The sequence below is a fragment of the Megalops cyprinoides genome, chromosome 20 (genome assembly GCF_013368585.1).
Source record: "Megalops cyprinoides isolate fMegCyp1 chromosome 20, fMegCyp1.pri, whole genome shotgun sequence".
Classification (NCBI taxonomy): domain Eukaryota; kingdom Metazoa; phylum Chordata; class Actinopteri; order Elopiformes; family Megalopidae; genus Megalops; species Megalops cyprinoides.
In genome coordinates this window covers 10,613,039-10,637,762 of record NC_050602.1, presented here as the reverse complement: position 1 = coordinate 10,637,762, position 24,724 = coordinate 10,613,039, and the positions used below count along the sequence as shown (strand labels likewise).

Sequence of the window (24,724 nt, the reverse complement as noted above, 5' to 3'; positions counted from 1 at the left end):
CATGCTGTACATGCAATCTTTACAGGCTGTATTTTGAGTTATTTCATATATTTCGTAAACTTTTCGTTACTTAAATGTTTCAGACCTTCACTAGTTGTTGGTAGCATAACTGGTACAAAAACAACTAGCCACATCTCCAACCAAAGCATTTGACTGGTATCTCAGTGTAGACTGCCTCCCTTTCCCATAACGGGACATTAAAACCATGGGCTATACTTGCAATTTCACCGAAATGAAATTCTGTCGCCTTTGCTTCCAACACATAAATGGCACAGCTGATCTGAGATCAAACTTTTATGTTAAAGATACACTGTAGCTTAATTAAAGCTACGAATCAAACCAAAGAAGCAGCTATACGTACGGCAAAATGTTTCTGTTGGCGATCAGCAACCCGTTTGACTGGGCATGCGGTGAACACAACACATAGTTCATTTTGGACAATCCCGAACCACGTGGCTACACTTCAGTCCAGTGCATTTGGCACGAATATAGCTCAAGGACAGTACGCGAGTTGGACAGCGTTTGTTCAGCGGCTCCTTCGCATCAGACACAGAGTTTCATCCTGTATGTAACCTGTCCGGGGGGAACAGACACCGACTGTCGTGGTGAGTCGATCATTACCAGAGAGAGTTGTAACTTACAGTCAAAGGCAATTACCGCGACACAGAACAGCCGAGCTCATTCAATTTCTCCTCATCTTCGGGAAAGCAGCTTTTGTTTGGGTCAGACCAGCTGCAGGGAAATTGTCCTTCCACGCCGCTCGCCGTCTTTTCCGCAAGGGATACACACATACACAATTTCACCGTCTCTGGTCCATGATCTTGAACATCATCTTATGATTTAATTTTTAATGTACTTTAATTCTACAGTTAGGGTGAAGATCAGTATCGTGATCACTTCTGGCTACGAACGCTTAGGCATTATTGCATCAGTCTGAAAACCGACCACCTTGGAATGTATTTAAATGAATGCTACCTCAGAAATAACCGTTCAAACCTGTAAATACTTGCCTCTGTAAAGGTTACAGAGAATACTAAAATTATTTGGTGGCATTCACGTCATGGAAAATAAGCAGTACAGCTTTGAAATTTTGTATTAAACATGGTCATCACTGGCATCATCAAAATCTTTTTTTTTTTGTGTATTGTATTGATTATTTATTCAGCACATACACCAACGCGTACTATTCTGAAAAAAAAAGAAAAAAAATCACAACAGGGTGAAATGGGGCGTGACTCACGTGCATTGTATATACCCTTTACGGATGCTGGGCAGGGCTGCAACAAGGAGACTTCAAGACGCGCAACAGTGTGCGCGCTCTCTGTGCTGTCCGAGAGCGCATGTTAGTGAGGCGCGCTGTCAACATCAGGGGCTGTTCCGAGCAGGCATCCGGTGGCAATTCACACAGACCTGACTGAAGTGGAAGAGAAAGATACAAAGCTACACGTGAAACAATACAGCTTTCCTGTACTGCACAGCGATACAGTAAGTGCAGTCTTCTCGCGAAGCGACCTATGCGCGTTTTATAATGAAAAATATGCTATTTTATCTGTTGTACAGGTTTGAAAGAGTTACGGAAACTTATTCTGGCTTACATCCTATACTAAATCCTATGGTCAAAATAACGATTTCATGTAAAGATTCATTTAAATGGCAAGTTTTGCTATATTAGTGTATCCTATTATTATTTGTTTTAATATTATAACAACGCATAACTATGCGTTTTTATTATTCACTGTTGTGAGTCCTTTCCCAATTACTGTAGGGTAGCCTCTTCTTCTTTCATGCGTATACTGCCTAGCGCTGTCACACACATTTTTTAACGAAATAATTTCCATAATTGGGGTTTGATTTATGATTGGTCCCGGCGGGATTACCTAGCACTAGGGGAGACGTCAGGGCACTCGGTGGGTATTCTGAGAAGTTTAACTACTTGTGCTGTATCTTATACATTTCACAAAGCCATGGTTTGAAAGGTTTTACTCTCAGATGTATCTTTTATTGCTTTGATCTGGTGAGTGACAGTTGTTTCTTGAGCCTGTGACAGCAGAATTTCCATGTTGCGCTTTACAAGGAGGGAATACATCTCAACAGGAAGATTTCTTGAATTGTACGGGCGAAAAGAAAGCCTTAAGGCTTTGGCTTTGAATCTGTTGGTAAATAATGACAATTCTCTCTTTGAACCAGTAGTTTTGCTATCTCCGTTATGTAGGAAATTGCTGAAGGAAAGACGCATTTTCTTTGAGCTGTCATTTGTTGATAAGTACTGTACTACAGAATCATCACGATACGCAGCTCCTTTAGAGCCATTGTCTTGCAGGCTCTCCAGTTTTACTGCCATTACCTGGCAAACGTCCATTTTCACCGGTAAATGGTGACGTACACCAGGGTATGCCATTCCATACCTTTGAGTCAATTGTCACGAGAAAAAAACATAAGATAGAAATATAATGTCAGAGTTTTGAAAAGTGTGGGCTCTTTTTCAGTCAATGGTGTGGTGCAAAGTGTAGTAAAATGCACGGTAATTTGAATATGTGTCCAAGAATCATTTAGTGGTTGTCAGGGGCATTGGTCAATGCCATGTTGCTGATTGTCATGGGTTGTGAGAGCTGTACGTTCCGTGGGCCATGTTGTGGGTCCTCTTAGTAGTGACTCCCCCAGTGCGTCTGTACACTATAGGCTGTGAACAGCCAATGCAGAAGCATCATCAACCACATTGTGAACCCCGTGACCTTAAAAGATGTTGGGACTCTGGGAAATGTTCTACTCAGTACCAAAGCCAGTAACCCTGAGGGCAGAGTTCACCTTTCTTACCAATTTTAAGCTGTGCTGCCTTAATTTTTTGCCACATGAGCACTACTATAAGATGAGCCTGTATGTGCCCTTGAATAAAAACCACCAAACCCTTGAGTTGTATATAGCTGGTGGAATATTTTGATTGCCTTTCTAAACACCCCATTGAGCGGGATGTCAAATGCAACGAACAGAACAAAATGAACCCAAATGCACCAGACGCATACATGGGGGAGCACATCTGGGGACATCCTAAAAATGGCACCACTTCCGCGCTGTGCCATTTCACTATCATCTCTTCTGAGAACGCCTACAGAATGCAGGGCCTCTCTGGCTCTGTGTCCTTGCAGTGATTTGACATGAGTTTTGGTGTGGGATTTTCAATTCCGCAATTATTAAATTTTTAAGCCCTTAATTAAGCTAACATTTTTTTCTACAGTGCAACAACCTCCACTTCTAAATGACATCATACGAGTCCCTGGTCTGAAACTCACGGTTTAAACCGAAGTTGCAAATAACCTTTTCTTTGAGTAAAGCGCAAGGCTCCACAACCCGACCCTGTCCTGTCGCTCACATGGACACTGTGTTTCTGCGGTCAGTAGGAAATCATTCCTCTGTATGAACAACACTGCTTTTCTAAAAACAATTATCTTCAAACCCTTCGCAGAAAGCCTAATCCAGCGGCACATTAGCAATGTTTAAAAACATGCAAACGGTACACATTTCATATCCGCTGGCCTGACGAGGCCCACACCTGGCTTTCGCCATCCCAGTACTCACATGACCCCCCCCCCCCAAAGCGAATGGTCTTTGAGCCCAGGCTCCGTGGGCAGATGGGAGCTGTTGATCTACTTTTGAGAATGAATCTAAAAAGGTCATTACCTGGGCAAGAGCAAACAGCCACTGGCCGCTACCGCTATCATCCGTTCATTGAGCCTTTAGCCAAATCCACCAAACCATTACACTTGCACTTTGAAGAAAAAAAAACCCTTTTTTTTCCTGATGGCCTCTAATCTGCAAGAAGTTAAGTCATGCACCTGATCATACATTCTACATTAGTTCTTAAAAATGTGCCTTTCACTGAAGTCACAACACCATGATGTGAGTTTTCCATGACTGGGACCAGCTGGGATAGACAAAACCAGACAAGAAAATGGAGAAGATTGAGTAAATTGAAATAATACTTTAAAAATGATCATTGTTCAAATTTCTTTTTTGTATTGGCTTCATCCAGGTCAAATACTGGCAGATATTTAGATGGCCACTGTAAACAACTACGTCTGTTCGTCAGTCAGTTCAAGTCTTTTTTTGCACCTAAGTTGGCAGTACAGCCAGAGGCTTGGTTCCTAGTTTTATGAGGCAGTTTTTCCTTGTTTTCCCAGGACACGGACAGACAGACACATGCGGACACAGGTTCACGCACACACATACACAATTACGCCATGAATACATCTAAACATTTCGACCCCTTTGAGAGCTCTGGATATTTGGTTTTGCATTAGGATGGCCGCTGATCGTGGCCCCGCCGCTCTCGCTTTGTTGACCGAGCTGTTAATAATTTAGCGGCGCGCTAATGCGGCCGCTTGCTGCTTGTGACGGTTGCCCCGCAGCGAGGGACGAGGAATAGCCTGGTAACCACCCCAGGATGCGGACGGAGGGGGAACCCTTGTAAATATCACGGTGGTGGGGGAGCAAATACGAGCGCTGGGCCTACTGACAAATGCCTTTTTTTATTGGGCAAGGATAAGGCAGAGTAGCTACCCTGAGAACATAATTGCGCCCTCAGTGCACAGAGGAGAGTAAACAGCACCTGTGCTCAACACGGTGTAGGAACAATTTGCCCTTAGCAACTGATCCTGGATCAGACTAAAAAATTAGCAGTAAATGATTGGGGTTAGATGTATGCTCAAGTGCAGAAAGTACGCACTGTGGTCAGCACCCTAGTCTCACGTTGTGTTCACAAAGCTGGATAGTGAAGTGGTACACAAAAGTTGATAGTTTCAAAAGAAAAGGGATCAAAGATTGCAAAAGAAGTGCCATACATCAGGATACAATTTTTATCGTGACGAAGGGTATTGCCAAAACTCTGATTAGTACGCTATGCCCATCAAAATAATGGCTTCAGATTCATTCTCTGATGTTGTTGTCTCCATATATGGCTTTTTGATTGTGCTGTACTCTGCCTCACTCGTAAGTCACTCGTAAGTCAGCGTCTGCCAAATGAATAAATCTAAGTGTAAATGTTCATGTACACGTAAAATAAAGACATTGTCTATATTTTTTCTAGTCGAATGCCGTGTTTTTGGGATTTCTTTGGCGACATGAATCTTTACCCCTTTTGCAATCTTTGATCCCTTTTCTGTTCTTTTTGAGACACTTGATATTCAGAATCAAGAGTTTTCACTTGTACTTTAACGTGATTCTATTGCACTTTTTTTGTTTCAGTTGATATATTTTGTCATAATAAAAATGCACTCAAGTAAATTAATCAAGAGCCTTATTTTTGTGGCCTGTAAGCTATGCACCCCTTCAGCTCCCAACAATCTCATTTTAATCAAAATCTTTGAGCTTTGTTGCAAAACTATTCATCATAGAAATGAACGATTTAGCCCAGACGCTAGTCACTCAGGACAGTTATCGGCAAATATTTTCTTACATCTTCAGTAGGGGGTTGCTCTTCAGGGATTCATAAACGGGGCCACCACACCATGCTTCTTTATGTCGTTTCCCTGTTTCCACTGTTTCTAGCCACTGCGACACCTGTGGTTCCCAGTTGCCTGTTCTCACGGGAACACCCCCTCCTGCCCATGAGCAGAGGACATGCCGGGCCTGCGGAACCGCTCCACGTGGGGCCCCCTGCTGCTCAAATCCTCATGTGTGAAGTCCTGCGCCAATGGCTGCTCCCTGGGCATCACCGCCCACCTCACCTACGCCAACACGGACTCGGAGCCCGTGGAAGGTGAGCTTGTGGGGAGGGGGGGGGGGGTATTTTTTTTAAAGTTACATTTTTTGTTTGGAAAGAAATGCATACATAGACAAATACAAATAGTGAAGTTGATGCCTACGAAACAAATGTCAAGCATTTAAGCACAAGTCTTTAGATCAAAATGTCTTTGAATGCATGTTTCCCTTCATCGTAGTCAGGTGTATATAGTAAACAGCCTTAGGCTAACTACATTACTGTGTAGTGTTGGGGTATTGATCTGATTTGTCTGTGCTCTCTCAGCAGAAACACATTACCTTTGGTTTGGTTGATCTTCCATTGTTGACCTGTGCCGTTGGCGCTGGCGTGGCTTTCTTGCCCCCCTCCCCAGGCGTGTTTGTGTACCCCCTGGGGGAGAAGGAAGTGGTGGTGGGCTTTGAGGCGGTCATCGCCGGCAGGATCGTGAGCGTGCAGATTCAGAGCCGGGGGAAGATAGAGGACTGCTGCCTGGACTGCTGCGGCAGTTCCAGCCTGGACATGCAGTGCCCGGCCGGCAAGGACTGGGGCTGCTGTGGGAGCAGCAGCTTGGACATGCAGTGCACCAACGGTGAGAGGATACCATTGGGTCCAGGGGGGTAGGGGTGTCACAGGAGGCCGAGGCTCTTGAGAGGGCCCAGGGGCTCCTGGGAAGCGCTGGGAAAGAAGGCGGCTGGCCTGGCATATGACATTCCATCTTACCAAATCACAGGCTTCTTAAAAACAACCGGTATGGATCACATGCTTTATTTAGATTGTACTGAGAAGCCATCTTTGCTGCTAATGCTAATGTTAATGCTATAACTGCAGTATCTGGGCACAGGGCCAGTGGGCATGCTGGAATGATGATATGATGTCACAGCCGGAATTAAAAAAAAAAAAAAAAAAAACACGCTGGCATGGAACAGATTGAGATTAGATAAAGAATGGTCCCAGAGCAATCAGCTTGTCCATTTCTCCTCTCCGCCACATTCCTTGTGCTGTGTTCCGGGGTTTCCGTCAGATAAAATGGCAACATTCCTCAACGCTCAGTGCTCAGGGGGGCTTTGTCTTGTCTGCTGGCAATGCATTGTGGGTCACCAGGGAGAGCGATATTTACCAGAGCAGTCATCAGCATCCTACAGACCACAGTCACCCTCTGCCCGCCCCCCCCACCCCTCCCCCCTCGCCAGCCATTTCTCAGGCAGAATGCCAATGTACTATTGGCATTTCTAATGAGGTCTGTGTGCTTCCTTTATTAAATTACACAACAACACACTGTAAGAGCACTCTGAAGCTGACAAATGGCATGAATGCACAAGTGCGGTGGAGATATTGTAGGTCGATGCCGTTGCCAGAGAGGCCAGGATGGCGACTTTGACGGTGTCTAGATAGGTTGCGCACACCTGGGGAGATCATTCTGAGTCTGCAACGGTGCATAGTGCGCCCGTTCATTTTGTGCTGGTTACTGGCGAACTGAACAGAGAGGATGATACAAACACAAAGTTGTTGAAATAAGGCAATTCATGCCCATGGTGTTAAAAAGACATAGGCGCCTGCTGGCTATGGTCTGACTGGGTAGGTGATTCAGTCACCATGGCGATGATCAAGCAGAGGTTCCTAGCTGTCTTGGAGAACTTAAAAACCTAAGCCTGGTTATTTTATGGTAAAATGTAACCCTAGGACTTTTGGCACATACCATGCATTTAGAAGGCAGACCTGTAGGGGCCATTGACGCGCACACACTCAAAGGTCCAACTGTCTGCGGAAAAGTTCAAATTCATTTTCATTAATTTCTCCAGTTAGGTCTACATTTTAGGTGATTACTATAAGGAAAAAAGTCCTGGGTACCATTTAAAGGAATGGCCATGAAGTATCTACATTACGCCAGGGGATCTGCTATATAAACCAAGGACAAACAGTGGGCAAATTTAACACGATCCCTTAATGCAGGTCACAAATTGATGCACTGGTCACATTTTCGTTTCTGATTATGAACAAGTAGCCGTCAATGACAGTGCACAGCCCACTAGCACAAAGCATTGCACTGTTAAGAGACGCACAGCCATTTACATAAGACTGAATGCTTTCTAGGGTTTGCAGATACCTCAGAGATGCCATTTTTCTTGACCTTATTCGTTTAGCATAAGGACTTTGCTCTGCAGACTGGCGTGAGACACCAGGCTAAATGGATTAAGCTCAATGCATTCATTTCAAATTGCATTTGGTGGAAAAAAAATTGCTGCTCCGAAAAAAGAATGGTTTTGTTAGTTAGATTGTTTATGAAACAGTAGTGCTTTCTGAATACCGTTTGATAGGGCTTTTTCATTCATCCTTTTTTGTTATCATAATGTCAATGCTATATACATTGCACATTGCACATTGAAGTGTCAATTTTCTCTCAAGGCAAATAAATGTGTACGTACATTAGGAGGAATGAAAACATCACTGTTATTGCTAAATAAAAAACACGCAATTTCCATATCTAACCTTCTTTTAGTTTTAGTCTGAAATAAATTCAAACCTAAATGGATATGATAGCCAGCAGAATACGTAAAAATACTGACAATAAATTACTCCATTGCAGGACACCTCATCCTGGATGAAGACCTGGAGCGTACCACTTTTATTGTTGGCACGGGTGTCATAGGCCCGATGGAAGTAGTCACCATCATCATTAGCACCACCACAGAGCTCCCCACACTGGAGAATGGAGCGATCCGCCTGGTCTATCCTACCGTGCTCACACCCATCGTGAGAGGCAGGGTGGTTCGAAACAAGAGTGAGAGCGGGGGAAGGTGGGACGAAAATAGGTATGTTGGTATCTATCCTACTACGATATTGAAAAAAAACCTTCAGTCATTTATTATTACTTCATTTGCTGAATTCAAAAGATGTTAAATCATGCGTATGTTTAATATGAAAGGAGATCTTTACAAGACAAACAGAAACATCCAAACTACGTAACAGAGTTCTTTTTGCTTCCTTTTTCGCCCCCTTTGCCAGTCCCACTAGCTGTTTTGGGGGAGCCTCTGGTAAACAGGAAAGAACTCTGGGCTCCCCCCAGCACTGTGCCCATGGTATCTTCACCAGCCCAGCGGCCAGTCACATGCCTTACGAGTTCAGCTTCCAGCTGCTGGTGAGGGGAGCCTGTCTACTGGCAGGTAGAGTCATGAATTATGTTTGTTTCATACAGAGACATGTGGAGGAGCAGTCAAACCGATAAAAGACTGCTTGGCACAGGTCCCGACAGTGAAACTGCCCGTCCTAACCTCAGCCCCAGCCTTCTCCTTTCACAGTTCCTCATCACGGTCTCTCCACACAAAACACTGGGACTGGCGGTAGGAACAGACGGCGGTCTGGAACACTGGAGGGGGAGGGGGGGTTTGGAGTGAGGTGCAGGCACTAATAGCTGGAGCCAGTCTCCATAACTGATTTACTGAAAGACTCAATTGGCTCCGGCATCATCCCTTATAAAATATGTCAACGTGCTGGCCGGAGAGCCCAGCCGTAACAAACAGGAGAGACAGGAGAGGGGGGGGGGGGGGGGGGGGGATGGATTTTGGAGCTGGAGTGGGGCCAGACTGTATCGGCCAAGATTAAGGAGGTGGTTAATTAGGACATTCAATCACCCCACGGTCAATATATTCCTGGTGGGGTGGGTTTCACTCACTTTTTCGAATCTGTCAAGAGGAGAAACCCCACTCTTCCGTGACACTGTCATAAACACACATCACACTGGAATGGAAAAATACAGATGTATTAGCTGTGATGATAACCTTAGAAAAATATCAAAGCTTCTGAAACTCCTCTTACAAATGATCGAAATTTGCAGAATTATGACACCAAAGATTTTGGTTGCAGAACCTACTTTGTGAGACAGTTGTCGCAACACTGCCCATGCAGGTCTGGAGAGCCCCACCCACGCCCTGCGGGCGGATGCAGACCCAAGTGCCCAGTCCGCCTCTGCCACCTATATCACCCTGGCAGAGGAGCACCCGTACGACCGGCACCTGGAGATCATACTGCACCTGAGTGGTGAGGTTCTGGGGGTGTTCCCACATGGGGCTAAAGAGAAACTTACACACGGAGGAGTCTCCACAAGGGGCTAAAGAGAGACTTACACACAGAGGAGTCTCCATACGGGGCTAAAGAGAGACTTACACACAGAGGAGCCTACACAAGGGGCTAAAGAGAGACTTACACACAGAGGAGTCTCCATAGGGGGCTAAAGAGAGACTTACACACACAGGAGTCTCCACAAGGGGTTAAAGAGAGACTTACACACACAGGAGTCTCCACAAGGGGCTAAAGAGAGACTTACACACACAGGAGCCTACACAAGAGGCTAAAGGGAAAGCTGCAGACAAGGGTGTTAACATGAGGAGATTAAGGCATCACAGAGCATTGCAGACTGGGGTATCTACATGAGGGGAATGGGGGGTCACAAGCAGGGAAAGCTCTGTATGTGTGTGTGTGTGTGTGTGTTTGTGAGACGGACGATGAAATGTGTCCACCTGGGCAGTGGGACTCCCTTGACCATGATCCCCTCTCCCGCAGAACCGCACAGTCCTCTCATCATCCTGGAGAGGGGCCGGCTCACCTTCCAGGAGTATGAGCAGCAGATCTGTGCCCGCCGCGATTTCATTCGCTGTGCAAGGAAAGAGGCGGAGCCTGAGAAGAAGGTAAGGATAACTCTGAAGGTAACTCTGAGATCAGCTCTTTGCTAAAATTCTGAACATACTTTCAGATCATCAGATGCATATACACCCATGTAACCAAAGGGGACGATTTAGGTTTGCTGATTAACTAAGACAGCCCCTGTGTTTTCTTCAGCCATTAAATTTTCAGAAAAATGAACTCCAACCTTCTGTACCTCTGAGACACTTTCTGGAATTCATCTCAACATAACCATTTATAGGCGTTTCCTGGGAGATTCTTCCTTCACATGCCGTCTGCTTTTCCCTCAGCTGGAGTTTGTGCGGAAGCGATTCCACAAAGACATCCTGTGCAACCCGGTGCTGATGCTGAACTTCTGCCCGGACCTGCTGAGCGAGCCGGCCGAGCTGCACAGGGCCACCCGGGAGCTGCTCTTCCTCATCGACCGCAGCGGGAGCATGAGCGGCACCAACATCGACAAGATCAAGGTGGCCCTCAGAAACGCCACGCCACGGCCTGGGGCTGGGGGCAGCATGAGGGCCATCCTCAACCCCCCCCCATCCAAGGGGTTATTATGTAACTTTAATAGGGAGCAGCAGGGTTTAGTGGACATCAGGGACTTTCTACAGGGCAGTGGGCGTGTTTCCAAAATGAGACACTGCATTAGTACTGTCAAATGCAAACTACCCCTGAAGGAGAGAATGGGTTATGTGTAAAATGTTAGCAAAGCAGTGTAACCTCTTTTGATCCCCCCCCCCCCCCCAACACACACACTGTCTGCCCACTATACCAAGCCTGTGCAAATAATGATTTTATCATTATCTTTAATTGCATGGCACAACACATTTGCCAGCATACATATTCATTTACATTTACATTTATTCATTTAGCAGACGCTTTTATCCAAAGCGACTTACATAGGTTATAGCTCTTTACAATGTTATCCATTTATACAGCTGGATAATTCCTCATCACCTTTTTGGTTTTACAGCTTTTAACCTCGTAAAGGTACTTATTCTTCATCATAACTATATGTATTATTATTATGCTCGACAGCACTCACAGCCTGGTCTTCTCTTCCCAGGAGAGTATGGTGGTGGCCATTAAGAGTCTGCCGCCTGGAACGCTTCTCAACATTGTTGGGTTTGGCTCCACCTCCAAGACCCTCTTTACTACCAGCAAGCTCTGCACTGACGTCAGTACCACAAACCCACACTAACACCCTGACAATAAGGGCAGCGACTGTCACAAGAACATCGTGTGTCAGTTTGGTCACCTGTACATCTTTAAAGGGTTTCCTCACGGATTTCTGGGCTTGCAAGTCTCCACTGTTTCTGCGCTGGAGCTCGCAAAGTTTTTAATTTGAAGCTGCAAGGAGATGAAATACCACAGTGACTCAATATTTCTGTTCAGTCAATTAAGCTCCTGATTCACTGTAAGAGGCCAAGTCTTCATTTCACAGGCATAGAAACATACCCATTCCTACCATAAACAATATTACATTCAAAAAGTCCTAGGATAATGTGACAAAAGAAAAAACTGCTTTTTTGTATCAGTCAACAGCTCAGTCAAGAGGACATCTCCATGTCATAAACGAAATCATAGCAAGAGTAATTCATTCGATGCACGCAGAAACGGCGTTCCCTCAAGCAAGGACCTTTGCAAGCAGCTGGTTTTTATTTGAGCGAATAACCTTGTTTGCTCCTCTGCGGATAACAATAAATGTCCAGGTCACCTCAACGGGGGTTGCCCTGACAGCAGAGTATCAGGTTTAGCCACAGCAAGGGCCAAGAAGGACACACGCTCTTTAATAAAGACAGCCATATGGTGATTTGACTATGCAGTCACAGCATGTAGTAATCACTAATCTGTGCCCGGTTAAAAAAAAAGCAATGGAAATTTTCCAACAAAATCAAATGTCCATATGACCTTGGCATGCATAGTTAAATAGTTACGTTCATGTTATATTATTAGTGCTGTTGACTATATTGGTGTTGATTTAGGTGTGCTGCTGTCTTTTATATGTTTTGGAATCATTAAATTCCATTTTGGCCTCAAATCTATAGAGGTTTCACACTTCTCATGATCACATTTACAAGGTGACTTACTGTAGACCATGTCACACTGAGACCAATGATAATAGTTAATGATAATGACCTCTTTTGTAAGTGGTCATATAAGGAATGTTTTTTTCAACACACTACTGACTTTAAAGTGTTGACATCTCTGTCACAAAACTCCTTTTTAATTTCTTTGTTATAGCACTGATTGGTTAGATGCATTTTGTTGTTGGAAAAACATGTTAATTGTCATGACAAATTTTGTATTTTGGTCGCTATAGTTATAGCTATCGTTCATTGTGACAGAGGCTTAAAGCCGTGTTGATATAAGACATGTATCCCAGCATCCTTAGCGTGTGTCACCCCATTTCTCCAGGACACCCTAGCGCTGGCCTGCGAGTACATCCAGAAGATGAGGGCCGACATGGGGGGCACCAACCTCCTGGGTGCCCTTTCCTGGGTGTACCAGCAGCCTGTGCACCGCGGCTGCCCGCGCCAGGTGTTCCTCATCACAGACGGCACGGTCAGCAGTGTGGGCAAGGTGCTGGAGCTGGTGCGGAGGAACGCCTGTTCAGCCAGGTAAAGACGGAACGATAAACACAGTTTACAGTTAAAGGTCTACAGTTTAAGACAGAACGCTTAACACGGTTTACAGTTAAATTTTACAGGTAAAGACGGAACACTTAACAGTTTACAGGCAAAGATTACAGTTAAAGACAGAATGATTAACACGGTTTACAGTTAAAGTCTACAGGTAAAGACGAAATGCTTAACACAGTTTACAGTTAAATTTTACAGCTAAAGACAGAACGCTTAACACAGTTTACAGTTAAAGTCTAAAGGTAAAGACGGAACGCTTAACACAGTTTACAGTTTACTGCTGACTCTAAGATTACAATCCACCTGACATGTTATACTTGGGTATATTATACTTGATTATTTTTTTATATAAAGGTGAAAGTAGCTCTCATCCTGTTCAGATCCACATAAAACGCAAGTAATAGCTACAAGACATTGGTCCGAGACTGATGCACTTTGTTTACAAGGCAATTTTCATGGCCTTTGCCACATCTTTCATCAGGACAGTCTAAGCAAGTTGTGTGGTTGCAAAGCTGGTCACTTTACAGCCTGTCCCTGTGAAGGTCAGATGCTAACAGCACGCCGCGGGTCAGCCTTGCACATGGATACAGTTTCTCCATCAATCTGTAACCAGAACGGAACTGCTAATGCACATGCTCATAGGCGCAGAGGGTCAGGTGGCGGGGGGTGGGCGGGTGGGGGGTTGAACGAAGGTAAAGCAAAGCCCTGAAGTGTCTGATCGCCATCCCCCTGTCCCAGCTTAACCGCTGGTGAGGTAATTACAGCGTGTCTGGAAACGGCCTTGGTGAAGGAGGGCGGGGGAGAGGGGAGATGGGGGAATGAGCGGGGGGTGGTAGACGGCTGGCGGCAGAGCAGCGTAACGTTAGGTCATGCCCAGTAATCACGCTAAGTGCCCGACGCTGTCGCCGCTCCTTTCTCTCCGCTCTACTGCTCCCCTGGGCATTACGGAAAAAAAAACCCGCTAACGCTAAATGGCTAACTCCATTTTTCCATGCATCTGTATTCCACGGCGCAGATCAACCGCCATCATTTGCTGTACCGACTGAGCAGAGGAAACGCCTGACATGGGTCCTGGGGGTAGAGTGCTTCCTGTTTACCAACCTGAAATTACACTCCTCTTTGCCCGTAAGCGCTGATCTAGGATCAGATTTTCCAACCCCAATTGTAACCTTACCCATTATAAGTTAAAACAGCAAAACTGGTCCAAGATCAGCACTTAAGGACAATTTCTGCCCGGAGCTGATATTACACAGATTTGCTCTGACTCAGCGATATGCAGCAGCGTTGTTGGTTTGCGCACGTGACTCTATCTACACCGGGTTCCGAGAGGGCGGGGCTGTGTCCTCCAGCTTTTGTTCACATTGGGGCGTTCAATCAGCGAAATGGCCCAATTAATCATCATGGAACATTTAAGGCTTCTCTCAGGGCTTTTTGTATGTTTTATTGGTTCTGCCACATGATGGAAATAAGTCCTTCATCGCATGGTGCAAAAGCACTTCATAAATAAACATGTCCAGTTAAACAGGCAATCAGATAAGAGAGTAATTGGAAGTGAACGCTGGGAAAGATGGGGGTGGGAGGACAGTCTTGTGGCCCCTCAGAACTCCATGCTCCCTCTCTGTACCACCACTACTGATGCTCTCATGATGATCTGATTTTCCACTTGACAGATTGTAAGTGAATACATGTTAAAAGCCAAAATGCTCTATAAGATGTCACACTGCTGCTGAAGCAAGTGTACAAGAGCTTTGCCTGTTTTCCCTCCTTCTTATGCAAGAACTCTGTTGATTGGCAGGTGTTTCGGGCTCGGGCTGGGCCCTCTGGCCTGCAGGCGTCTGCTGCAGGGGGTTGCCAAGGTGACAGGAGGTAACACAGAGTTCCTGGGTGAGGAAGAGAGGCTGCAACCCAAGGTGAGAACAAGGCTACACTGCCCCCTGCTGGGAAAAAACAGAACCGGTTCAATGTAGCCACATCAGCAATTGATATGGTGTACATTTCTTATCAATATGTACAAAACATGGTAAATATTAAAATTTCATTCAAAATCTAACCTAATTAACACAAACCTATGCTTTTTCCCTTCAGCTGATCAAATCCTTGAAGAAGGCCTTTGAACCCGTGCTCACAGATGTGCGCATTGACTGGTATGTGCCTGACAACTTGGAGGCTCTCCTCTCGCCCAGTGAAATCCCTCCACTCTACCCTGGAAACTGTCTGATTGGCTACTGCACTCTCTATGATGTATCTGCCTTCCAATCTAAGAAAAATGAGGTAAGTGTAAGTCATGTGGTGCAATGATTCAGAGGTAGATCACACGTTTGCTATCTCAGTTCTTCGAGAAACATGTTCATAAACTGTTTCTTAGCACAATCTACCCCCTGACACCAGGAAATCCATCAGTAATTCAGGCACTGTTGTAATTCCAGACACACTTATATCCCTTCCTCACAGTATCAGTATTATCTTGGTCACTTCTTCTCACCCTCCATATGTACCAATCACTGAAGTATTAGTGACAAAAACTCCAGTTTACAGTGGAGGTAAAAGTTGGGTGGTGCTAGATCATTAGAATAGAGGGTCTGGGGAGCAATTCCTCTACAGCTATTTAATCACTGCAAAATCCTTCAGTGGTTATACTGAAAACATAGATCTGTCTGTAATCAAGTGTCTTTAGACTCCCTCTAGTGGCAATTCTGTGATATAAGCATAGACAGTCATTAAAACCTCATCTCATATTTGCTTTAAATGGTGGAATGGTGATGGTAATCAGTTCTGAGGTGAAAAAATCCCCTGGAAAAGAGCTCCACTGCCGAGAAGGACCAAGTTATGGACAAACAGAACCTCACGTGAAAATCTGAGATTAAACAGAACAATAACATTCACACAGAAGGAGGCACACTCAGATATACTAAAGGAAACGCAGCACGGTCGGGTGAGGGTAATTAGTTAGCATGAGTCCGTTCAGGTGTCTCTGTGCTCTCAGCAGTACCTCTCTCTCCAAACCCCAGACAAGGGGCCGCACCAACAAGGGCCCGTCCCGGGGCTCGGTGGGCTCCGTGTTCGGGCACTCCCAGGACGAGCTCTTCGTGTCTGACCCCCTCCAACCGCTGCTCGCGTCCTCCGACCAAGGCGACATCGAGGAGGCGGTCCGAGAGATATCCCGCGAGATCTCGTCCGAGTTCTCCTGCGCCAGGCCTGTCGAAACCAGCAGCAGCACAGGTGAGCCCCATCAGTCAATGCGGATAATGGTAGCAGCATGGCGTAGCGGGGGTGGGAACCAGAAGGTCATGGGTTCCAGCCTGGAGTCATACTGCACTAAAACCATGCCAAATCCAACACTTATGTTTTACTAGTCTGTTTAGATGGCTGGATGTATAGTGGGCTCTGTGCACCTACCCCGACTAAGGTGAACAGAACCCGGTAAATGTTCAGCTGTCTAAACAGACAAGCCATGGATTTAGAACGGTTTTAGTGCAGTATGACTACAAGCCAGAGTGGGCAGTAACATACAGGAGATTAAAGTAGGAAGGCAGATATAAGAATCAAAGTCACCAACAGAGGAAGTAGATTTACATTTAAATTTACACTTATTCACTTGGCAGATGCTTTTATCCAAAGCAATTTACAGTTGAGAGTACAACACAAGCAAAAAGCCATGCAGTGACAGCCGTGTGCCCGCAGGGGGCGAGGGCGAGCCGCCCAGCGACGTGCGGCGCAGGATCGAGCGGGCCTCGTACGTGCAGGAGCAGTACCACCTGACCCGCTGCTCGGTCAGCAGCGAGCGGGGCCTGCCCCAGGGCTCCTCCAGCTCCGACAGCACCGGCCCCGCCCCGCTGGACACGGGCTCCCTGCCCCAGGGCCTGGAGAGGATGGCCCCGCCCGAGCAGAGGAGGCTGTCGCGCTGGGAGTCGCCGTGGCAGCAGGCCGCCGCGTCCGACAGCACCGAGGCGGAGCTGGGAAGGGTGAGGTTTAGCTGGAAACCGGTGCATCTGCATCTGTGTGTATGTGTATGCGTTTACCTATCAGTGGAGTGTGAGTGGAGCAATAATAAAAAGTCATAAATGCTGCCACTTAGCCATAAAAAAGTCATAAATGCTGCCATTTAGCCATTCAGTGTTGGGTACGTGTACTATGCTGATGAGAGGGGGGTACAGGCAACTTGCCACCCCCACACAGGACTATCAGTTTCTTTCAACACTGTATATTGTCACTGGACGTTAAAACCTTTTCAATCACAATTTCAGCCTTTTTAAAAGTAACTTGCAGCATCATTACTAAATACAAACCTAAGACTACATACACTGACAAATGCTATTTTTCTAAATGAACTCTCTCTTTCATGTGCAGTTAATTTCTGGAAATGTTCAATACTTGACAAATGCAGCATCATTTAAGAAATTGTCATAATTGCTTTAGTTGTGTGGTCTCTAGAACATACAAATTAAAAACAAAGCCAGAGAGTGTATATTGAGAATGGGAAAGACTCACACTAAAGTTTACCAATGAATACTGCAGCAGAAATGATGACAGTTCCTCAGAGCCCCTGCAGTGCGTGTCAGTGTGTTGTGGGCGTGGCTCTTCAGAGTGGGTTACTCCCCTGTGCCCCTCCCCGCCCCGGTGCGCTGCAGGCGGGAAGGTCGACGGGCGAGGCGGAGTCCCGGCGGAGGCAGAAGACGCTGGCCCGCTCGGCCATGTCGGGCCGCAGCTTCTCGTCCCCGCAGGGAGAGCTGGACATGCACCGGCTGCGACGCGCACTGGAGAAGGTGTCCTTCCACCAGGCGCTGGGCGGGAGGCTGGACGAGAGCGACGGAGAGGCGCAGCCCACCCCCCGCGGGGCCCTGTCCCGCAGGAGCCTCACTGACTCCAGTGAGCGGGACCCTGAGCACCCCACGATCACACCCCACCCCCCAAACACCACACCCCGCCCCCCAAACACCACACCCCTTAAGCACTACACACCCATATCCCCTAACCCCAGAAACGCCACACCCTTATACCCTAAATGCTATGCCAAAACACCAACCACATTATCCCGTTATACCTTATACCTCAAATATCACAACCCCAATCCCCTTATTCCTCAAACCCAACGCTCTGTATATTACACCCTACATCCCAAACACCACACCCACACTTCAAGTTTGACACCCTTTTTCCCTTAACACCTAAAACATCACACCCTGCACCATACACCCTGAATGCCACACCCAGAATGCTGCACCTAAAATGCCAACCCCATCATTCACCCACACCTCACACTCCAGTCATACCCCTAAGTAACTCACTCTTCAAACCACAGCGCTCAAACACCACATCCTGCACTCCAAACACTAAATCATAGATCTTACACCCCAAACGTCACCCTCTGTGCAACAAATGCCAACCCCACTTACCCACTTCGAACCCTCAAACCTACACTCCGACCATCACATCTCTCCACCAAACTCACACCCTACACCCCTAAAATCACACTTCCGATCTGCTCATACCTCACACTAAGACTAAAAACCTACTCCCTACTGTATACTTTGATTATACACAAGCTTTTCATCCACTGGGACAGATAATGTCATAATTACATAACATGTAATCAGGAGTTCCCTGTGTATGTAAATAGGCACATTTAACACTGGGGGTTTCTGTCCCGTTGGCTCCGCCCTCCTTAATTCTAGATGGCCTGCTGTTCCCCGCCTCTCCGCTGGACTGGGACGGCTTCACCGACCCCGAGTACCTGTTCTCCGCCGCCCCGCCCGACGAGCCCCGCCCGCCCCCTGCCCTGTGCCGCTCCGTCATCCACGGGACGCTGGCCGGGAAGCCCGTGTCCTGGGAGGTGACGGTGGACCTGTCGCCGCTCTGGGCACCCGAGGGCCCCCCCGCCAGACCGGAGGGCTGGGAGGAGATCGTGCACCAGCTGACCGCCCGCTCCGTCACACGGGACTTCGAGAACCTGGCGGAGAAGGAGTCGGACATCGAGCACGGTGGGTGGGCTGATGCTGTTACAGTCTTTAGTGGCCCCCCTTGGGCTCTGGATTACCTGAGCAGTGGAGAGATTAAACTAGGTGCATCCTTAAACATTTACTGCATGGCTTTTTCACATTACAGATGCATACCACTGCAACATACTAGTACCCTTTATAAATATATAATCAATGATATAAAGCTGTATGAAGCTGTGTTTTTGCTGATTGTATGTTCTATGGGGAGGCAGTGTAGCATGTCAGTTGAGAAACTTTGTGATACAATAACGTTGCACGTTCAGATCTCACTGCTATTGTATGGTTGAGCAAGGTACCTTCCATTGCTTTAGTAAAAACAACCAGCTGTGCCTTCTCATTATATTCATGTCATAATATTCAGTTCAATACACAAGATATACAAAAACGTCAACATCCCTAAGTACTTGTTTTGAGCTGAAGATCTATATTATGGTCTCTTAATTGCAGATACCAATAATTTACTTTTAACTGAGGAATCACTGCATCTCATCTAAGTGCTTGGATTTGAGAGTAATTAATGAATGAATGAGAGTAATTAATATCAGCACTCTTAAAAAATTCACCTAAAGACATAATAAATAAAAGACACTAATAAATTCACCTTAAAACACAGGATTACCCAGAGCCTAATGTTTGAAAATACACTGGCTGCTGTGAAGCACACAATCCACCCTTTTAAGAGCAAAAAAAGTAGGGAAAATTGTAGGGTTGTCACTAAATACGCCTGCTTAGCTGCAACTTAAAATGTCACCGAGGTTCTCTGGAAAAGAGCTGATTTGAAAACGCCGACCATATTCAAAAAGTAAGGCTCACTGGCCTTACAAGGCTGAGGTAACTCCGCTTTCATTTCACTGCACACTAGGTGCCTTTAATGCACTCCCCTCACAGCGGGGGGCTGATCCATGGGAAGCCATGCAGACTGGGCACGGAGTTGTTAATGGCTAATGCCTCACTCCCCTGAAGGTGAGGCCGTCAGGCTAAAGCCGGCTCCGCTAACCGTGCGTTTGTCCCACAGGACCGGCTAAGAGGTACCGCATGAAAGCCATTCAGACCAGCAAGGGCTGCAACACCATCTGCATGTACACCGCCTTCGCCGCTGTCGACGCCAACACCAACGAGGGCGTGGCGGGCTCCGTGGAAGTGCGCAACATGGGTAAGGTGTCGCTACTGGCTTTCCTTCCAGCTGACAGCACCCAGGGCTCTAGGATAAATAGCTTTGCTGTGACCCCAAGAATAGGCTCTAGGCTCTATAGGGACAGAGATGCAGAAGTGGATGTGTGAATCCTTTAAAGAAGGAAACTGGTTTCCAGCCTTTAAACTAAAACTTAAAATATTACTCTGTTGTCAGTCCCATGGTCCACTGCTTCAGAATTTCTAGCTGAGTGCTAATCTCTTTTGGACTACATCAATACTGAAAAATCTTCTCATGCAAATTCATCAAAATTCAGTTTGGGATACAGCCAACAGCAATTGCAGGAAAACTATATTTAAAAATCTGAGAATGAAAATGACCAGTGCCAGTCAATTGTAAAATACAGGCATTTCTCAAGGTGGTTCAGTTATATTACATTCTAAACGCTAGGTCCATTTCATGTCATTGCTGAACAGCGTACATTACACTGAACAGAGACAGAGGGAAAAAACAATGTTGCCATGCCCATTGCTATGTGAACACAGATTAAAAGGTATATGAGTTTTCATCAACACTTGACTTAACTGGATATTGTGAAATAGCATGGTTGTCTTTACTTCTGATGGCCAAACCATAAAATCTGAACCTTGGAGCCTGTTGTAGACCTGGTCTCCGTGGTAACCGTGGCTTCGGTTTTTTTGGCAGGGGTGCGGTTCGCCACCAGGCGGAGCTCCCACTCTGGCAGCCGCAGGCAGAGGACGTACTCCATGGGACTGGGGCGCAGGCCGTCCAGCCGGGACTCGGAAGAATTCGAGGACACCTTCACGTCCACAGGTATCCTCACTCTCACCTGTGAGACACTGAGAACAAACCGTCCCTGTCTGCACCTCTTTCATGTTGTATCACCATTATCTCTCACTTACCTCTTACCATTGGATGACTTACAGGAGAACCGCAGTGTTAGCAAGTCCTCAGAACAAACGGTCGTTCAGTTGCCCTTTTAAAGTTGCTTTTTGTAGACCAATCCTGTGATGTGTACCTTATACCTTATGAATAAATCTTATTATTTTGACAATAAAAAGAAATCATGAGGATGCTGTACAGTCTCTAGATCACACAAAAGTACCCAAGTTGGCAACACTGAACTTCCATCATGTTCATTACTCAAGCACTTTGAAACCTACACCAATACCAATACGCTATCATAATAATTTTTAATTTCAACATCGGACTGGTAGTCAAAGGATATTGGATTGCAGGCTCTGTCTACGACCTAGTTGTACTGTCATATACATTGGTTTGTCCTCCATCACTGCACCACACTGCTGACCTCTTCGCTTGGTTCTCCAGACCGGGACGACACCCCAGCCTCCCCCTGCAGCCTGACATCCTGGGACAGCAGTGAGTGCCCCTCCCCCGCACCACCACACATATTCGGTTCATTATGACCAATTATTCAGCTCTGTGTGCTTCACACTGAAAGACCTGTTGCTACCATTGCTGAAACTACAAGTGCTCCGATTTGCTGGCTTGTTATGAACGTTCTTGAAGAGGTGTGGTCTAAATCAGAACATACATAGGCTGGAATGAGAAAGCAGACAGCACCAGAGTCTCCTATTACCTATCAAAACCTCCTGGGCAAAAGACGCAAGGAATCAAGGAGCAGACCATCTGGACATAACAAACAGATCTGACACATAACCTGTGTCTCCAACCTCAACTCTGTCAATGAGGTCATTGGGTCATGTGACTGTGGACAGAAGATCATGTGGAAAGCCAACAGGAAAAAAAAAAACATGAAACTACTGAACTCCCAACACACAAACCTGTGTCCCTGCAAATGTGTTCATTCTTACAGTCGTCTGCCAGTGCTGTGTCCATAGGACTGGTTTTCCTGCATGAACACTGCATGCCCCATTTGAATGCCATGCCAATGTGAACACTTGCCTCATGTGAACGCTACACCCCTGTGAATGTGTGCCCTGCAGGCACAGGGGGCAGCTGGTACCCCGCCAGCCCATCGGCCACATCCATGCGATCGCAGCGGTCTTTGGAGAGCCGGTCAGTGGAGACGTTCTTCGGCTCCAGGTAAGGAACTCCCCGATGGAAAAGACAAGCTGGACACCCGGCTGCCAAATCTGAAGTCAAAAGGATCTAATCTACACATAATACAAATCACATCCTGTTTGTGTACTCAATAAAAAGTTGTGAACAGTTATAAATGGCAGCTGAAAGACCACCAGACAATGAACCAAACATGCCAAAATTCCCTTTGCAGAGTAAATATGAACGCAAAAATCAGAAAATGAATGTATACTCAGTCTACCCTGTGCGAGAGCACTACGGAAGCCGTCTGTGTTGCAGGTTCAGTATGGGCAAGCTCAGAGCCTCCAACTGCACAGGAAAGCAGGCACCGCTGAAACCTCACTGCCTGTCAGCCGAGACGGAGAAAAACCCAGACTCCGAAAGCATCGACTACCTGCCTCTGGTGAGATCACCACACTCGAGTCACTCGAAACCTTTCTAGCTGATAGCTGTATTATATGTGGTCAACAGGCTTATCTATTTACATTTTAAAGTATAGCATAGCGGTAAGGAGCCAAGTTCGTAACCGAAAGGTTGCAGGCACAATCCCCTGCTAGGGCATTGCTGCAGTAGCCATGGGCAAGGTACTTAACCCAAAACTGCCGCAACAAATGTCCAGCTGTATAAATGAACAAATGTAAAAATTGTAATTGGAAAAGAGCATCTGCTAAATGACTGTAATGCAGTGACTAAAGTGACTAAAAAAGTTTTCATACTTAGGTACATATTTATTTAGTCTGCATAGTCACTAAAATGCAAGGGCATTCCTTCCTTCACAATGATAGGCTCACAAGTTTCCGGCACATTCTCTCTCTCTCCCCGTCCAGGTGCATCTCCAGCTGGCCTCTGGTGCCTTCCTGCTGACGGAGCTGTACTCCGAGTGCCTTCAGATTCCCCTGGAGCGGCTGAAGAGGGCGTCGCCCTACACCAGCCACCGGAGCAGCCTCAGCCCCCCCTACCGCTGCAGCTCCCCCCACACTCCCACCCCAACCCCCACCCATACCTACACCAAGCCCTCCACCACCCCTCATACCCCTACCACAACTCCCACCCATACCCACAATAGGCCTCCAACCACCCCTCACACCCCCCTTATCCCTACCCCCACCCCTACTCCCACCCATACCCACACCAGGCCCCCCAGCACCCCTCACACCCCCACCCTAACCCACACCAAGCCCCAAACCTCCCCCCACACCCACACCCCCACCCCCACTCACACCAAACCCCCCAACTCCCCCCACACCCCCGCCTCCTCAAAGCCCTCCAGCACCCGCGGCCAGGAGCCAGAGGTGGGTGCCACCCCCGCAGAGGCCCGGCCCCCCCGCGGCCGCCCCTGGGAGCGGGACCCCTTCTCCCCGCCCCACACGCCGAGCTCCGAGGAGGCGTCCCTGGAACAGGGCGGGGGGCCGCCGCAGGCCGACAGCGGGCGCGGCTCCGAGACGGACGCGTGCGAGGGCTCCCCAGTGGAGCTGCCGGACCCTGCCGGGGAGCGCCTGGCCCTGCGGGACTTGGAGGGCACCACCTGGGCCACGGCCGTGGCGCTGGCCTGGCTGGAGCACCGCTGCGCCGGCTACTTCGTGGAGTGGGAGCTGGTGGCCGCCAAGGCCGACTTCTGGCTACGCGGGCAGAGGCTGCCCGAGGGCGTGGACCTGGCCAGCCTGAAGGGGGCAGCGCGCCAGCTCTTCCTGCTGCTGCGCCACTGGGACGAGAACATCAAGCTCAACATGCTCTGCTACAACCCCAACAACATGTGAGCCTCCAGCCTTCGCCACACCAGGCCCGGCCCTGCCAATCACTGAGGAACAGCAGCCAATCAGAGTTACTGTGCAAGTTTTTGGAGGGAAAAACCACACATGAACATTCAAGACACTTTGAGAAGAAGAATGCATAGACAGGGGCTGTGAGACAGCATGGTATTGATTTTGAGAGGGACAGGCAGCCATGTTGACTGACCAAAAAGCAAGGAGGGATTTTTGCAACAGGAGAGGTATTCGCACTACAACTGGCCAAAATGGAGACAGCAGTTTGTCTCAGGAAGTCTGCGGTACCCTTTTCAGTTCCGAATTTGACTCGGTTCCATGTGTCTGATCCTAAGGTGGTTCTGAAATGAGGCACCACTTGCTTTCATTTTCTTCACAGCTGCATTCGCATTCCTTGCATAGTTCACCTGACAACATTAAACTGACAGCCTTTAAAGAACGTAACAGAAAACTGAGTGTGTGCAAGTGTGTGTGGGGGGGATTGATAATGAAAAAGTGAACATTTAATTCCACCTACTTTCAATGGTCAATTTCAAGCAGTGAATGAAATAAAAATACACGTGTTTCATTTAATTACTCATTTTCTGTTTTAGTTCTTCTGACTACACAATAAAGGGATACCCTGAATCCACTCATTGTCAGTTTCCATTTACTGTCAAATATTCAGCCAAAGAAAGTCATGCAAATTAATACATTAA

The 24,724-nt window shown here is 47.0% G+C and overlaps 1 protein-coding gene across 1 annotated transcript; it reads left to right on the top strand.

Moving 5' to 3' along the window:
* Positions 1 to 1,337: 1,337 nt before the first annotated feature.
* vwa5b2 (von Willebrand factor A domain containing 5B2) lies at positions 1,338 to 24,619 on the top strand. The gene is made up of 23 exons (XM_036554977.1): positions 1,338 to 1,485; positions 5,542 to 5,752; positions 6,108 to 6,323; positions 8,319 to 8,544; positions 8,738 to 8,895; positions 9,638 to 9,769; positions 10,292 to 10,416; positions 10,702 to 10,878; positions 11,475 to 11,585; positions 12,827 to 13,029; positions 14,846 to 14,960; positions 15,136 to 15,321; positions 16,059 to 16,269; positions 16,732 to 17,012; positions 17,679 to 17,916; positions 18,723 to 19,028; positions 20,062 to 20,199; positions 20,884 to 21,012; positions 21,529 to 21,579; positions 22,167 to 22,266; positions 22,543 to 22,666; positions 23,091 to 23,235; positions 23,350 to 24,619. The coding sequence occupies exons 2-23, from the start codon at positions 5,614 to 5,616 to the stop codon at positions 24,018 to 24,020; spliced, it is 4,182 nt and encodes a 1,393-aa protein (XP_036410870.1). The 5' UTR covers positions 1,338 to 1,485; positions 5,542 to 5,613; the 3' UTR covers positions 24,021 to 24,619.
* The last annotated feature ends 105 nt before the right edge of the window (positions 24,620 to 24,724 follow it).